This window comes from Anabas testudineus, chromosome 15, assembly GCF_900324465.2.
Source record: "Anabas testudineus chromosome 15, fAnaTes1.2, whole genome shotgun sequence".
NCBI lineage: Eukaryota > Metazoa > Chordata > Actinopteri > Anabantiformes > Anabantidae > Anabas > Anabas testudineus.
The window spans coordinates 10,674,103-10,692,137 of record NC_046624.1 but is presented as its reverse complement, the minus strand read 5'-3'; the positions used below and the strand labels follow the sequence as shown (position 1 = coordinate 10,692,137).

General features: G+C 41.2%; 1 protein-coding gene across 1 annotated transcript; it reads right to left on the bottom strand.

The window, feature by feature from the left end:
* Nucleotides 1-871: 871 nt before the first annotated feature.
* sfrp5 (secreted frizzled-related protein 5) lies at nucleotides 872-13,191 on the bottom strand. Its single transcript, XM_026356231.1, has 3 exons — nucleotides 12,202-13,191; nucleotides 5,649-5,726; nucleotides 872-2,466 (listed from the first exon to the last, which is right to left on the bottom strand). The coding sequence occupies exons 1-3, from the start codon at nucleotides 12,758-12,760 to the stop codon at nucleotides 2,138-2,140; spliced, it is 966 nt and encodes a 321-aa protein (XP_026212016.1). The 5' UTR covers nucleotides 12,761-13,191; the 3' UTR covers nucleotides 872-2,137.
* Between the last annotated feature and the right edge of the window lie 4,844 nt (nucleotides 13,192-18,035).

The following is an 18,035-nucleotide window of genomic DNA, read 5'->3' as shown; positions in this document are numbered from 1 at the left end:
TTGAGGAGGTGCTGACGTGTGTCTGTAGAACTCAAGTTTATTCTCCATCTCCCTTGTTCTCTTTTTATTGTCCTCCTCCACACTAGACTCAGTGATTTACCACATCTTGCTTATGAAAACTGCTCATTATTTTCCTTTCAGGCAGACGTACTCTGCTCCATGAGAACAGATTCATCTCTGAGTGACACCTCAAATATCACCTTCACCTTTTAATTTGTACTTTAGTGCTATTACAGAGTCCTGACCAGCATGTTTGTAGTCATAATCCTGTCCCCTCCTGTCATTTCACAGTGTTGAGACAAAGGGTTGGGTTCGAACACAAGTTTTCACATTCCGGGAAATCTGGACAGAGGACAGTATTGATGTACTGTGTCACAACGGATCCATCTCTCAGATCCATCTTTTCTTTTTTTTATCTTTGTAGTGCAGTGAATTACTGTAACTATGTGCATCTGGACTGATTAAGGTCTGGGTAGTTTGATAAAGTTGGCCGACTATGCTGCAGGCTGCTTTCTGTTTGCTGCACCCCTTTATATTTTATATTATATTAGACTCTGCGTAAATCTGAGGCCCCTTTTCGTCCCTTGGCAAAAAGAGGTGCGTTGTGCATTCACTCCTGCAATCCTATATGTACCGTTATGTCTTTGGAATAACTGCAACTTAGATTAGATGTAAAATCAGCCAAGCATTACAAAGACCTGGGAGAATACCTAGCTGCGAAATGTAGCTAAATTTCTTATCTGTGCAAGTATGTAGTTGTGTTTTTTGTCAACCAAGTGAACATTTGGACAAGGTGATAAAGTTTTTTAATGGATGTGTGTGCACTAGGCAGTTTAAGCACAGTGATAAAGAAATAGCACATGTCACGGTGTTCTTTATAAAAATTTCAAATATATTTTATTCATTTGCTTTTTTTTTGTAAAACAAAGATGTATTTCAGTAACAGAACTACTTACAGGTTAACTGATTAGAAAATACTGTGAAAGTTAAAATTTCATCTTTTAAGCGACAGTGAATTCAGGTGCTATGTCTGTATGTATGATTTCTGCGTTCATACCATAGAGTTTAACTGGAGAAAATTTAAACATTTAAGTATTAAAAAAAAAAGAAACATGAAAAGTGAAATATAGCGAGTACCAGAGACTTATCAACCCAACATTGTTGGTTCTGTCCAGAGTCTCTTTCTCTCTTTCTTTCTCTTTTATTCTCCGCTTGTTCTCAGGAAGATGTTTTGCTTTAACCTCCTTTCTCTCTCGAATTCGAAAAGAACAAAACCAAACAAAAAAAAATTCAAGTTTTCCTCTTTCAGGCCACAAGAATGATGCTGTACAGCGTCAGTGGAAGCATCATCCAATCTGTCCATCTGTCTCGTTCCATCGGTTTTCTTTCCCAGCAGGGATGGAAGAAAAAAAGCCCAGTTTTCTAATCATCTACTTTCATTACCTACTTTTTTTTAAACATCATTAAACATACAGTTAAGTGGATCATCTACAGTTCTCAGCTTTGATGTCGTCCCTCGGAGCTCGGTGCCAGGCCACAGGCCCATTGCACATCCCACACTTAAGTGTATCATTTGTCTCAGCTGTTTCTAAACTGAAACAAACGCTACCTTCTCACTTAGCATCTGTTTCATTACATTGTCAAACATGTTTTCACACCAATAGTTGTTCCCATTTCGTAATGCTGCTTTCTAACTGATAAGGTTTCTGTATCATGCAAGTGACTGGTCACTATACTGCGAGAGGAAAGTGAAATAGTCTAGGAAGATCATATTTCTGTGAGTAGATCAAGATTTTTCTCCAGGAAATAAAGTTATATCACCCTAATTGGTATAGAATATGTGATTTATTTAGAGGCATTTATTATTCAGAGGGAACTGCTCCTTTTCTCACAACATTAATATTTCAAATTCACATAAGCAGATCTGATCGACCCCTTTGGCAACCTGATTTATATTAAAGCCGAGAAAATAAATGCTTTCAACACGCTGCAACCCCTCGTAACTATGCCTACGCTGTGCGCTGGTAGCAGATTTTGCAGGAATGTGGAGTTCAGGAAAGCATTATTCAGATGAGAATTAGGATGATTGTGGAAGATGGTGGCGTGACGGGAGCGGTTGTGGATGGTGAGAGCTGGGTCACTGGAAGACGCTGTGGTAGGTGGGACACTGATTGGACTTCATGTACTTGATGGCAAACTTGAGTTCCTTGCTCTTCTTGTCCCACTTGTGAATGGACATGAGCAGTAGTTGCTGGTCTACTTTGCGGCCCATAATGAGGAAGTTGGCTCCCAGGCTGTCCAGCTGCGAGCATGGGCAGTTGGCACCATTCTTGATGTACAGGGTCAGTTTCTTCAGGTCCTTCTTTCTTAGTATGCCATGCTTCAACACTTTCTTCTTCTTTTGTGCTGCAATCAGCTTCCGGTCTCCCTTATCTTTCTTCACCTCCTTGATTTTCATCTTGAGAACTGAAGGAAGAGAGGGAGAGACATTTTTATTCAGTTCAACTTTTATCTTATAAAACACATTAATTTTCACATAGCAGCTGGTCCTCTGCTTCCTTCTACTTTGAGCAGCTTTGGCATTTCATCTTTATGTGAGACCAACACTGAGCTCTGTAAGATGCCAAAGAAGTAGCTGTTTTACACCTCTCCCGAGTATCATTACTTAACCGTGGCTGCCGCATACAAACACTGCATCCTGTGTGTGTGTGAATGACTGACTTGGGGAAAAAATCCATAAAAGAAGACATGTTTTTGAAATTGTGGCCAAGTGTAGCTAAGTATATAGTTATAGTATAAGTCTTGTGGTACAAGTCAAAGTAAAAGTCTACATGAAGATATTTTAAGTTACTAAGTGCAGAACATTGAATGATGTGGCAATTACTATTAATTCTTCAAATTTTCTTAAGTGTTATAGTATGTTTCTAAGTATTAAAGTCTTACTTAACATATTGTTTTGTCTCAAGCAAGTCAGTTTTATTGTCCCTGTACTCAGATGTGATCCATTTTTCTTAATCTTATTGATTTAGTGGACCTCCTCTTCGTATATGGTTGTGTATTTTAAAGATTAAGAGCAATAGGTGACTGCCATAGTTAATGGTATTAATTCTTCCTCTGCTTTTCCTACAGTATTAAAAAATTTCCTCTTCAGTTATACCATCCATTACCTCGTATGGTGGAGTTCTTCAATTCAGATTATGTCATCTGGAAAAACGTAATGCCATTCAGACAGTACAAACTAAAATTAAAAAGTTACTTTAAACAAAATAGTTAAGCATGAAGTTTTCAGTATATACTGTAGCTCGATTACAGCAAATAGTGGTATATCAACCTGATAAAACAGTAACTTGTATCTCCTATTGAGTCTCATGTTTTTAGGTTCATATTTTTGACACGTGAGCGATTAAAATTTAACTGCCAAGCATCTGAGAGAGGAATTCTCTGGGTGAACATTTTGACAGGTGAAATTAATCATGGGCTGGGCAAAGGTGATGGTTCGGTATGAAGCACTGCTATGTGCCCAAGTCTGCTGGAAGATCGCCATTTCACTTCTCGCCCACTTGTCTACACTTGGATAAACATCCCTTGGTACACTCTGATACATATACAGTACATGCTACGTGATAGCATGTTAAAGAACGAATGTGTGTGTTGAGTTGCCTCTCATCCGCATCCTGATTCGTATCCAGCTCCTTCACTGAGGGTGTGTGTTTATGTCTTGAACGTGCGTGCCGACATGCCTGAGCATGAGTGTACTGTGTGAATGAATGCATTCATGTATATGTGTGTGTTTAGCAAAGATGGGAATGATAAAAATAATTTCTCCCGCTGCTTCATTTCAAATTCCCAACCCGTATTCTGTCCTATTCCATCACAGTCAAGTAATCCAGAGGGGCCCTCTGTGCAGCCTGGCCAGTGTCCTTGTGACAAGAATGATGTGATCTTTATACCTAGTCACTCTCTTTAAAGTGAGCAGGCAAAGCATAGAGGTAGGTAACAGAGAAGAAAAGAAGTGTGCTATCATTTTGAGGAGAAGCAGGTTTTCATTAGGTTTTGACAAGCAGTTTCCCCTACAGTGCCAACCAGGTGCAAGCTCAGGTCCCAGCCGTTTTATTTTTCTGCTCTTGTCATCTGTACCATGCTACTGGATGGTACGACAAGGAATGTGGAGAGATCAGACATCTAAAGTAGCCTGTAACAAAACACCAAATTCAGAATGCTTCGGGGGCAAATGAAGATGAATAGGTAACAACATTCATGAGGTGTGAGATCAAGCTGTAATCGACTATCACCCTACGGAATAACACTGCGGAGTCATTCCTGCTTTGATGTGTGAATCCATACACCACGGTTATCTTGACGTCCATACTCTCTCATCTAGTCACATGCATTCATAGCCAATGAAATGTCTGGCTATCTGCTTTCACGTGAAGCGCATGTTTCATTGTAATGAACAGAGAGAATCTGTTGGTTTTATTTCTGATCCCTAAAACACCCTTGTGTTAAATTATTGAGATATGTAAACCTTCTATTAATCATACGAATAAAAATCCTAGAGGAGGAGCCTATGTTTTACCTATGTACAAGATGTATTTTGCTGTTGGGTGTTTATTAATTTATGATTTATAATGGGTCATGTTCTGTATATCCAGGACATTTTGTTGGTGTGGGTAATCGCCAGAAGACAGATTGTGAAACTCAGTCTCCCATAAACTCCAGACATCTCCTCTGGGGGACACCACAGCAAAGAAATATGGTTTTCAGCACCCGTCCGGCCACACTTCATTTTCATACACTGCTCTCAGTAATCGGTTCTTCTTAAGTCTCCCAAGGTTATGAGTTATTTGTCACCATTTCTAGTTCAGTGCTCAGAGCATCTTATGACCAGAAAAAAACAGAGCGCAGTATATCATTAACTGCGAAGACTGGGGCAATAGTCCATGCAGGCTGAAATTCAGCCATGCGATGGGCCAAAAGTCTCCATTAACAGAAATAATGGAATCATTATGTTTTGGCTTTGTGTACAGGTCATTACTGTGGTGAAACTGGAAAGTAAAAAGTTAAAAAAATAATTGGTGTTGAATGGACATCGGGAACTGGAAACTATTAACCTACCAATTTATAGGTTATGCTATTAAAGGGAAAGTGCAAAATGACGATGTCTCTTGAGCATTTAATACAAACACTGTACATGCAAGAAGATGTGGTTTAACTAAAGAGAAAGAAGAAGATGAAGCTGTTTCTTTTGGATCAGCTGTTAGTGTCATTTTATTCTTTATATAAATATATATATCTATGTATAGATATATATATACATATATCTATATATATAAACAGCTTTTGACCTAATTTTCTCAAATCAAAACCAAAATCTATTTTCTTCACTGTTCATGGTGACACATACCTGTACCTGTTTTCCATTCACTTTATTATTAACTCATGAAGCAGGCCTATAACTAATTATAACTAATGATGCCTGCAGCAAATTGTTCGCACTGTTGCACATGTGACTGAATAAATATGAAACTATAAATGTACAAAGCAATCCCAACAATAGCTGCTGCAGTTTTAACTTTTGTACTGCTTTACTTGTTTTTGGTTTTGGGCTCTGGTCTATCCAGAGGTCTCTATCTTTTGTTGGTACTTACCAAAATCACTGGCACAGTAATGCTCCATGATGTTTTCTGCTTTCAGTTCGTTGTCACACGGAGGGCACGGTTTTGGCACTGAAAGAAGAGAAAAAACAGTTGTTACCAGCTACAATAGATAAAACTAAGTTTTACTGATTCTAATAAGTTTAATATCAAATAGCACAGCTGTAGTTATTGTTTGTGTGCTTGGCAAAATCAGAGTCATGTTGGTATGAATGTCAAGCCCTCAGGCACTTATTTACTCCCCCTTCTCTTGTCAGAGGCTATTTTCTGCAGAGCGAATATGTAGTCCAGCAGGCTGACTGATGTTTGCCCTGCAATTACACTGGAGAAATGTTTTTATGCTGGCTGTTGTATATTTTGGTTTTGCGGGCGTGGTCTTGGCTGTGCAGAAAGGTAAATGCTGCTGCAGGAGCTGCTCAGAATGGTGAAAAGTGATTCAGTATACAGACACCTCAAGAACTTAGGCCACACAGCAACCGCACATTGTCAAATAGCAAAGGAAAACAACAAGTTCAGCTCATTTTTAACTTTTTAAATTTATAGTCATGCCTGCTTTGCTGAAAAGCATGTTTAGCCTCTCTTTGATTTGGGACTTTGCTTTTATTGTGTACCCACACAGTGGAGATACAACATGATTGAAGTACAGGAAGTCTTTTCTAATGGTTTACTGCAAATCTTAGTTTGACCAGTATGTACGCGGTATAAAATGTGTGCTTCATTTTCAATTTTCTCCAAAGGCTCCTGAATATAAAACTTTATTTGGACAATTACTGTATAAACCCTGTGTAATCTCAAAGGGGCTGTACTAATATTAGTCTGCTCCTCCACAGAACAGTAGGCCTGGGCCAGTCAAGAAAACAAATTACAGTATTAGAAATTGAAAGGAAGAGTGGTGTGCGGTATAGAAGTTCCCCATAACACGTGTGTAGGAGTTCTAAATTGCAAAATTTCATTCACACTCACACACAAATATTTTAAATATGTTCACATCCCTTTCCCCAAGACCTCCTTGTTCTGTCTCTTCTGTGTCTAACGTACAAATGCACGCACACACACACACACCCACAGCCCAGTCCAGTGCAGTCCAGCCCCGGCCCCTGGGTTAGAAGCCAGGGTTCAAAGGTTATCACCCCAGCCCAAACCTCAGCGTCTAGGCAGATAATGAGAGGGGTCAAAGTTTAGCATGCTTCGCTGCTTGGGTCATGAGGAGGTGAACCCCTTGAGTGTATGTATGTGTGTGTGTGTCAGAGGGAGTTGAACCATGTTCTTGTAGAGAAACTGCCATTTATTTTTTCCTCTGAGGGTTCCCATGCTTTCACAGGCAGGAGACCTGCAAGGCCTACAGGGTCAGGCCTCTAATTGTCTGGTGCTGACATGAACACTGGGACAAGACCATGGAAACACATGCACACACATACACACAGCTCAAGACTCGCCAAAGCTCCTCTGGATTTGACTGTTTTGAATGATTTCCTTGAAGCTGTTATGTCTTATTCAGACTCCATGGTAATTCATTCTGGTTTCACAGGGGTGGTATGTTGGCAGGAGGCCCACTTGTGCTCATGCCAGAGCATGTGTCAGGAGAAACCAGTCCCTCCATGAAACTTAGTTGAGCTTGGACTGAAAACCACCGTTTGGATGCCGCTAGAAATCAACTAAGCGAGGACTGCCCACATCATGGTCTGGTCTCTGTCGGGGAAATCGCCGTCATGTTCAAGTGGGAATCATTGCTGCGTAGATCGGTGTGTTTTTTTTTCCTGGACACATGTGTACTCAGCAAATATTATGACATTAGGTCATTCGTGTATTTTTTTGCCATCATCTCAAAGCATTTTAGGAATTTTTTTTATGTTCTATGTAATTAAACTATGAAAATGATGTTCTTGCTCTGATTGACTTTGGATTTGACAACATCTTGCGTGCTGCTTTTCATCATTTACAGGGTAGGTTATAAATTCTTATTGCTAATTGTGGAAACTTTAATGTTGCCAATCACAACAAAGGTTATAACATTGTATCTCAGAGCTGTTGTTATGGAGGAGGATGAGATTGGTAGTTGAAGACTGAGGATAAGAGGAAAGGGATGATGGGAGGAGGGTGAGTAGGGAGTGGGTCTGTTGGAAAGCACTGCTGTTAATCTTCAAGCCAGAGTGGAAATGACGTACGGCAAGAGTCCAGCTATTTAACTGCACAGCTTCACTTAGTCATAGCTCTGAGGTTAATATAACTTTCTCTATTTCGGTTTCTCTCCCCAGCTGTTTTATTTGTCTTTGTCCTCTTTTTCCAGTCTTTTTTTTTTGTTTCTCTATATAACCTGGTGTTTTTAACAAATAAAAACAGCATGTATCATAGGAACACAATGATTTAGATTTTGGTAGATGCTTTTTATCCAGAACACACACATATAGTACACACTGAGAGCAACTTGTGTTTCTGTGTCCAGTGATGCTTTGATATGTAGATCAGAGGAGCTAGGGATCAAACCACTGCCCAAATAATTGCAGGACAACCCAACGATATGATCATCAAACCTAATGGTAATTACTTGGTGCAGCAGGAAATTGCTTTGTGCATGTATTTACATGTGTAGCTTACATGCATCATTATAGTCATCACTTAATCACACGTAATTCTCTAAAGACTAAATTTGTCATTACAAGACATTGAAGAATTAGATTTTATTATAATAGCATAATGTACTACATGCAAAGTTACATGCTGTTTGTTTTTCTCTTTTACATATGCACACACATCTTCACACAACATAACCAGATCTAACAACACTTGAGCATCTCGTTGACTTTTATCCGAACAACTATCCATTTAAAGTATGCTCGGGTCACTGTCTCATACCTCATTTGGGCCCTTCAAGTTACGAGCAGCAACACTTATGACATAAAACGGTACTGTGCTGGAGATGAAATGTAGTGTGTGATTTATGTTGGAGGGCCTAACATCTGTTTAAATGCAGCATGGAGACAAACAGACAGAAGACTTCAACATGGCCCACATACAAGCCCCTGGGGCCCCTAAAACACAGCACGCTTCTCGCATCTATGGGAATCCTATACAGAGGAGAAAATACATTCTGAAAAGACATAGGCTGTCTTCCATGCACACAGCGTTGGATCACATTTTCCCCTTTAATATAGCAGCCGCGGCCACATGAGTAGCTACCATTGTGCTCCAGGGGACCTGACAGTTCTGTCTGTCTCTTTTAGCACGGTTGTAACTTACACTAGCCACATCAATGAATAAGGCGTGGACAGACAATGTCCTTCACACGATGCAATTTCAACAACTTTCACTGGACAATGTGCATATTGTTTCCTTTGGACACATGCAGTTTAAATTACACTGTTTACTCCACCTTCCACCTAAATTTATCATCATATATCGTGTTTACTAATGCTGACAGTAACTAAAAGTAGTGTAACATCACAGAATTCATAAGGTGGGGCTGATGGGTGGCATTAACTGTGCTCTGCCAGACAGACCGAGTTCAACTGGCCTTTTCTGTCTCCCTCTCTTCCCTGCTATAATATCAACATCAACGACTTGTGTTTCACCTAATCACATCCCATGGCCCCTGTTACACACACACGGCACAGCACACATAAACACACACACACACACACACACAAAAGAAATAAAAAGCACACACAACCTGATCTCAGGTGCTGGTGGTGTTCCTCTCACTTTTGGCTATGTCACAGAAGTGGAAAGTGAATCTAGCACTGTACTGTTAGTTTCCACAGGAGTCCTCGAGCCATGCTATATCATGTAATGCAGAATTCTGTAGCTCAGATAGCACTGGGGCCTCCGAGACGGGGAGAGCAGCAGGTGGAACAGCACTTAATTCCCGCTCTCGCAGATTCACCTGGATTACAAGAAGTGTCCTCATGTGATCTCGTGTGAAGAGAACTATTCATGTGCTTTTTCAGAGAGGGTTCCCAAGAAACTCGCTTCTAACAGTTCTTCAGTTCTTCTTCTTTACTTTTTGTTATTGCTGGCTGTGTTTGTGTGTATATGTGCACATGTTACCGTATGTGTGTGTGTGTGTTTGTGTGTGTTGTAGAGCCAAAAGCTTGTCCTCAGGATGGCCTCATCGGCACATCTGAGAATCTCTGGTTCTTAACAAAATGTCAGCCACTGAGCCTTCGGGCTAGAAGTTATATGGGTTCACTCTCAGTTTCAAAAGCACACCCACCCACTCACTCACGCGCACACACACACACACACACACACACACAAACCTAAATGTAATTTTTAAAATAGAACCAATACACTTTTTCTAACTCATTCTCTAAATCTCAACTCATCTCATCTTTTCTCTCTGCGCATAAATTTACTCAGCAGCAAAGATCCCTAATCTTGGACGCCTTTCCATAATCCCACTGCCACTTCATTTTGTGAATAGATAGGATCAACAAACAGTTGCCTGTTTTGAGGAGGTGACAGATTAGGTTTAAGCTGCCTCTTTCTCAGGGAGCATGTAAAAGAATTAGTTAAGGGTGTGCAAAGCCAAAATGTCACATAGTTGGTCCCAGTCCTAAAAAAGCATAACAGCCCTTTTCCCTAATGGAAAAAGTCAGGTCAGCATTAATTCATCAGAGAATCCCCTGACAATCCTTTCCCACCTTTTTTGCATTAAGATGAATATTAGCTGTGAACAATATTGATAAAAAGCAAAGATAAGCCAAAAAGCTTATGATTGACATGACTAAAATTATTATTAATGGCTTTCATTTTTATTGAACTCATTCACTCTGTAAATCAAATGACATATTAACATGTGGGAACAGTTCAAACAAAGTAGATAAAAATCGCAATAAGTGGTTAAAGGCAAGTAGAATAATGAGAATAATAAACCTTTTTTTCCTTCAAGTCCTTCCTGAAAGCAGAGGGGCGGACACCTCTTTCTGCTGCAGGAAGCAGCTTTTCTCCTCATCTACGCACTGTCTGCTTCTCTTTACTCGCCCGATTCCCTCTCCTTTCACTCCTCTCCATTCGGCCTCTCTCAGAGATAATCAGACTTTGGCCATTTCCATTCTTTGCCGGCTTCTCTTGTTCCGTCATGTCGACTAATTAGTGGGAACTCGGTAATTGGCCTTCTAGCTAATTGGCCTGCTGGCTGCCAGACCCAACAAAGACAGAGCAGACTGGGACACAATGGGGACTGTCCCCATCCACTGTCTAAAGACTCTCATCAACTCCCCCTCTTAGCACAGACTGCTTTTGTGAAGAAGCTGCTTAAATAGTCACACACACAATTTCTCTCTCCTTAGTCCCCATTCAGCCTCTCACAGCTCACTATGGGCCCATTTGTCTGCCTGCTGATCATATTTTCATTTTTTTGTGAATCCAGTCTCTCTGAGAAACTCCAGCGTGGTCATTTTTCTCCTTAATTCATCCATCTGTACTTGTTCATTTTATTGACACTCCACAGACCAGCTTGTGAGTTGTGTGCATGACTTCAAGTAACACATTCTCCATTTACTCAGCTGTTAGATTGATTGATTAGCTTTTGATGGATGTCTGTCTGATGATAAACGTGTGTGTCTGTGTGTGCGTGTGTCACCTCGTCAGTTAGATGTGTTTAACATCACCACACATTTATCTTAACTCTGTGAAAGATCTGGCCACCAGAGTCTCTCAGTCTCCTGGGTCTCTCTTAGTCTGTCTCCGTACCTCCCTGAGGCTTCTGTAGATGGCAGGGAGCCGTCCTGAACTGTCCACTCACTTCAGGACTTTCCCTTTTAGCCTCTTCCTGCTCCTGTCTCCTTCCCTGACCTCCTCTGCATAGTCTCTCACTTAAATTTTCATCTGTCAGCACTGCAGTGCGGGGGAAACTGAATGAGACTCCAGCCATTTACAAGCTTTCACTGTTCCTGACTGGAGGCTCTTAAAGCATCATCTGTCTTAGTAATGTTGTTAGTGACATGAATCGAAATCCTGACATTTACAATAAACACATCCACACGAAGGCAACTCTTACCAAATTTGTTTCTGCTTGATAGTGCTTTGTTTTAGCATTTGAGTCATAGTACAGTGATAATGTCTTAATTGTTAGAAGAATTATTACATTTTTAAAACAAAGTTTTATTTAAAATATTTGAAGTGTCTGTGTTGTGCACAGAATATTAGAAATCACAACAGAGGTCAAAAGATTTTCAAAAAAGTTGTATTTACTGTTTTATTCATTGTATAGTACTATTTGTGTTTATGCTGGTGTCTAACCTTTTTTCTTTTGAATATGTTGATAGAAAATGTAACAAGACAATTTCCCCTGGGATTAATAAAGTTTTTTGAATCTTTAATCTTGAATTCAAACTCATTTTAATCTGATTAGTGAGTTTGTCACGTGACATTTTGTGAGGATATTAAAGTTAGAGTTTGTTCCAATGTCATGACAAAATGCGGCATAAATGTTTTACCTAATGTAAAAAAAACATAATTCTAACAAGTGACTTCAGCTATTTATACTGCTGTGGACATTTCTGTGTTGAGTGGCTTGTATTCGTGTGTGTGCACATAGCTCCCCTACCTGGTGGCTGGGTCGCGGGGTTGTCGCTGTACTGCATGGGGATGCACAGGTCATTATCCATGGGGAACTTATCGCAATTCAGCATCTCTGGCCAAGGGAAGCCGTAGGTCTCCATCACCGGAGCACAACTGTCCCTCACGGCCTCACACAGCGAGCGGCAAGGATAGATGGGCCTGTCCAGGCACACCGGTGCAAACAGTGAGCACAGGAATACCTGGGTATCAGCATGGCACCGTTTGGCCAGGAGGGGTACCCAGCTGCCCGCCTGCTGCTTGACTTCTGGCAAGGACTCGTGGTCCAGGAGGTTGGGCAGCCTCATCTTCTTGTAGCCCACATTGTAGCACAGGCGCAGGTCAGCTGGTATCTCCAAACACTGCGGCTGCTTGGTGTAGAAGCGGCCACTGTGGAAGTTGTCTGACTGCCAGCTGTAGTAGTCGTACTCATCTGCAGCCGAGACAATGAGGAGGAGGTGGAGGAGAGAGAAGAATGACAGGCTCAGTACCAAGCTGAAGGAGCCCTGGGTTAATGCCCACCTGGGGCTCTTTTGTCCGTGTGCCATGATTCTCTGAGCTTGGACCAACAACTCAAGATGGTTGGATCCAAAGTCTCCGAAGTAACTCAGTGAAGACAAAATGCTGACAGAGAAGAGGTGCAAGTGGGGCAGACGTGCAAGCGTAATCCCTTTTTTTTTTCCTCTTCAGTATGGACGCGGAAGATTGCAAACAAAAGTGTTTAATTCCTTTCTTCCCTGGAGAGTTGGCCCTCTAAGCCTCCCTGTGACACCTCCCTGTGTGTGTCTATGTGTGCCTCAGGTAGTTGTGTGCAGAGTCAGGAGTCAAGGAAGAGTCAGCACACAAGTAGGACTGCTTATTTTCTAACTTTCCCTGTACACAGTATCTCACTCTCCAATCCTCCCCTGCCTTCTGTCTATCAGGCTGTAGCTGTAATGAGGAGTACCTAGATTTGAAGAGGCAGTGGTAGCTGCTCTTTGCTGTTGCCTGCCCCCTAGTAGGTTTCCAGACCACTCTCCTTGCTACTGGCCTCCCCTGGACTCACTCACAAGAGCCCCAGCCAATCACAACCCTGGGGGAGGATTCCACTGGCCCTCAGGACACTCCTACACCTTATCCCTAACAGCCCCCCACCACCACCACCACCATAACCACAACCACCCTCTCAAGTTAACTTGTGTGAGAGAGGGAAAGAGAGAGAGAGGACGAACTATGGCAAGTTTCTCCAGCAGCACTTTTATGTCTAATATGAACAAGAATATTTGATTTTAAACACACCCAGTATACATTGTACCCTCCTAGCAATGCTGGTTTTGTTGCACATTTATAAAATCTCCAATCTTCTTGCATTACTCATCAGAAGCTTATTAGGCTCCTTGCACACTGCTCCACACAGAGGGATGTCTGCTTGTCATTCAAGTCCGCTTAATGCATTAGCTCAAAACAATGTCTGACATAACAGGCTCCTGCTGGCATCAACAGCGAGAAAACGTACTCGCACAAGCACAAGCTTAAATGGAAATGCAAGAAATTCAGGGGAAGAAAGTGAGTGAAGTGGGCGTGAAAGAGCTGCAGTGTGGGAGAAGCCAGATTACAGAGTGTGGTTTGTGCAGCTACAGGTGGCTAGGTGATTTACTCACACTGTGTCTTATGCTAATGTGCATGTTGCTTGTGAACAGAGGCACGCTGCCCTTCTCTGTCTCACTCTGTCAGTGCCACTGACACAGTGAGGATCTTCACCTTGGCAGCAACTTCACTGGTAGTGTTTTGCTTTTAGATTCAAAGGGCTGTAGCATTGTAAACAGGATGTGGGATCAGTGGCTCATATGTGGGGCGATCTTGCATCTTGGATTTGATCTACATCACACATTAATGCTTTTCCCCATGTGAAAAAGCTTTAAATATAGTTTCCAAGTGTAGACTGGGAAGCAGAGCCTTTAGCTTTTAAGCTCCTCTCCTGTGGAACCAGCTCCCAGTTCAGGTTTGGGAGGCAGACACCCTCTCTTCATTTAAGACTAGACTTAAAACTTTCTTTTTTATAAAGCTGACTCTGGACCATCTCATAGTTATACTACCTCTATGGATACACAGAGCTACTATCCCCTACTCTCTCTCGTCTATCCATTTGCTGTTCTTTTCTCTCTCCTCTTTACACTTGCCCCAACCAGTTGAGGCAGATGGCCGCCCACCCTTAGCCTGGTTCTGCTGGAGGTTTCTTTCTCTAAAGGGAATTGTTCCCTCTCCACTCTCGCCTAGTGATTGCTGAAATGGGATTGTTGGGTTTTGAATTAAATTGAATTAAATGCAGGCTCAAATGATTGTCCAGCAGGTAAGCTGACATTTTATCATAATGGAGCAGGATTGTCAGGACACACACTGGATCTAGAATGTGACTGGGGACTTCTTGAAGTAAGATGAAGTTGAAGAAAAAAAAACGTGATTTTTAGATTATTATTATTGTCTGTATGTGGCAGTACAAACACAGACTAGGAAAGCGTGTGAATAAGTGTGTGTGTTTTGCAAACAGTTGGAGGTGTTCTTGGATGAAAATCAGGAAGGGTATTGTTTTTCGCCCAAAGGATAGAAGTTAAAATTCCAGAAACAGCAGTTTGTCTACAAAATCTAATTCAACAAGATGAAGACAAATAGATAAAAAGGTGGTTTAATAGCAGGTGATCACATTCATTAATAAAACCTTCACGTTTCCCAAAAGCCCATAGGATTCTGTATCTTGACCACGCTTTCACTTATTTCCAAAGATATGGGTTTATGAAAAAAAACATTATTGCACCATTTCTTTTTTTTTTTTTTTTACTTGAGAATGGAGTTGGCGTTTCAACCTTATCTTTCCAAGCTACACTTAAAATCCCTGTTGACTTATTGGTGTGTGCAGACATTGCAGAGTGATTTTTCTGGGAATCGAAAAGCTGCCAGCAGAGCAAACAAGTTCAGTCTTCTCTTGGAGTTTTTATAACCTGTTACGTGGAAAGATGAGATGGCAGTGAGCTGAAATCACCCCAAAATGTTGTCATAAATACTAAAAGCATAGTTGAGTGAACATAAATGGCTGTTTTGTTTTTGATAAGTGTATAGCCAAGGCTGACTGAATATATTTCCTCACTTCTTCTTGTCCATCACTCTGCTCCTGCTTTCAGTGTGTTGTGTGTTAAGTGTTAATCAGATAGAAAATGCTCTGGTAACCTTTGCACCACAGCTAATCAATATTACTCACAACTAATAGACTGTGGACCTTAGTCTTTCATGAAACTATGGTCAGATTGTCTTCACCTCACTCCCACAGTGAAGTATCTTGTATACACATTTGTGCAGCGGTGACCTATTTTAACATTGCTAGCGTTTCCTCTTGATACAGCACAGTGGTACTGCCTTTAAGCCGGTAACAAAAGTGTCTTTCATGGTAATCAATAAACAATGGTTGTCTCCTCTTGTTCTCTTTCCCCTAACTGGCCCCTGTGGCCACCAGCCAATCAATTCCACTCTTCAGTTTCCAGCTCCGTGATTGGATGGGGACTATAAGATTAGGTCCAGCCTGCATTGTTGGGCCTAAAGGTTTAGCATGGTTTCTAAAGAGTGTCTCAGCAAATGTGAGTGTGTGTGTGTGTGTGTGTGTGTGGAGTATGGACGATTGTGTGTGAGGGAGAAAGAGGAGGAAAGGCTGGAGGGTGTTGGTGGGGTGGCCAGCCGCCCAGTTATACCATCCAAGCACAGTCTGAATTCCAAACCACACAAGAAGATGGAGGGGGTGATGTGAAAGACAACAGACACATCAGCATGCTGTCTTTCATTGATTGAACTCTTATCAAAACTGCAGAAAGTGGTTCTCAGCAGTGCAGTAATCTATTACTACTAAGTAAACTAATATATATATATATACACACACACACACACACACATATATATATATATATATATATATATATATATATATATATATATATATATATATATATATATATATATATATATATATACACATACATATATATACATACATACACACACACACACACACACACACACACACACACACAGTCACATACATCTCCCAGCCTCACAATGCACAAATAGAACTGCTGCTTGCAGAACTGTCAAAACATATGTGAACCACACAAATCAATGTCTCCTACCAATGTTTTTTCTTCCAGTCTTTCTAGCTCTGTCTTTCTCACACTCAAACACGCACATTCATGTTTCTGTCACGTCAGATGACTTTACTTTGACTTACATTCATTTCCTGCTTACCCAAACCTAAACCTTGTCGTCGTCACCCAATACCTTAATGATTTTTGTTATGACAGCTCACTTAAAACAAAGGCAAATTATGGCTGTGTATACTGATTTCTACACTCACACACACTAACACACAAACACGCACCCCTAAACATTGAGACTGTGTTGAGGCATAGCCACTTCGATAATACCATAAGAGTATATTTAAGATATTTGGACATTTTTATTAGTCTGATCATTGTTCTGGCTACAAAAGCAATTCTTTTATAATCTATAAAGCACGGCTTCTTGTGTTTGAAAAGTCATCTGACACCTCCATTGTTCAGTGCAAAGAAACGAAACCGCAACAACAACTTCCTGTTTGGGTTCATTGGTAGTTCTAGTTTTGAAAATGAGCTGTATAATCTGTCAAATCCATTATCTGAACTATAGCCTGGAATCCATGAGTGATTAAGACTTGTTGCATAATCCCCCCCTTATCCTGACTGTTTGCAAATAATGCTAGCAGAGTCAGTCAGTCCATAGAGCACAATGGCTAAAGATCCATAATCCTGAACATGCAGATGCATAAACAAACAAATAAATCAACAGAGGGCTTTAGTTCCCCATGAATGCTGCAGATGTGCACAGAAACTGGCAGCTTGAGTGCCACCAGGAAATATCAGGCTTCTCCTCTATGACTGATTTTGGCCTCGGTTCAGCTCGTTCGCTGAGCCTTAGGCCAAGAACGACTTCATGACGGGGGACTATTACACATAGTTGCTGAAATGTGATGAAATTATGTTGGAAGACTTTAGCACCACACAGTCACATAGTGCTAAACCCAAAAATGCCTGTCACACCAGGCAGTGGTGAAAAGAAATGCTGACAGGTGTTTGCTCTTTCCTGTCTTTGGCCCTCTCGCACACAAATTCACCGTCACTCCAAGTACTTGTTGCTGGATGTTTGCTCTTTTTCTCAGCCTGTCTGTTTCCATCCTCAGTGTCCGTTGTTCTTGTTCCAGTGTTAGGCGCTTCTCTGCGAGACATCGGGGCTGACACATGGGGTCAGAAGGTACATTCAGTCACACAATCGTACAAACTATTTCGCCTCGTTCTCTCTACCCACCCTCCACAGACGTTAAGGCACACACCCACACATACACACACCACCCCACTGTCCAGTTAAACCCTCACAACTGGCTTCAGCTTCCCCCCAACAGAAGTCTTTGTAAAAGGTCTTTGACCAGATCACCGTCATGGAGCTCAATATAAAGAGACAGAGAGGAGAAAAGATACGCAGACTGGGGCGGGAGGCCTCACTTTTAGTGTGTCTGTATATGTGTGTGTGTGGCCAACATCTACTCAGCATCCAGTAAAAAATCTTTTGCTGACTTCCTCAGTGTACATTCACATAAAAACATACATGAACACATATAATAATATCTAATATTGTAACACGGCTAGAGATTATGGCTTCTCTGTATGTTGAGAAAAAAAAGTTGCTATGATAGTGCTAGAATTCACACAATTGGTACATGTGTGTAAGTGTGAGCACATTTGAGCACCCATCTCCGCACAGCAAAAAAAAGTG

Coding starts and splice junctions, on each gene's coding strand:
- sfrp5 (XM_026356231.1), bottom strand. CDS start 12,760: ATGGCACACGGACAAAAGAGCCCCAGGTGGGCATTAACCCAGGGCTCC. Junction 5,727..12,201: donor CCCCGCGACCCAGCCACCAG/GTAGGGGAGCTA, acceptor CTCTTCTTTCAG/TGCCAAAACCGTGCCCTCCG. Junction 2,467..5,648: donor TTACTGTGCCAGTGATTTTG/GTAAGTACCAAC, acceptor CTCTTCCTTCAG/TTCTCAAGATGAAAATCAAG.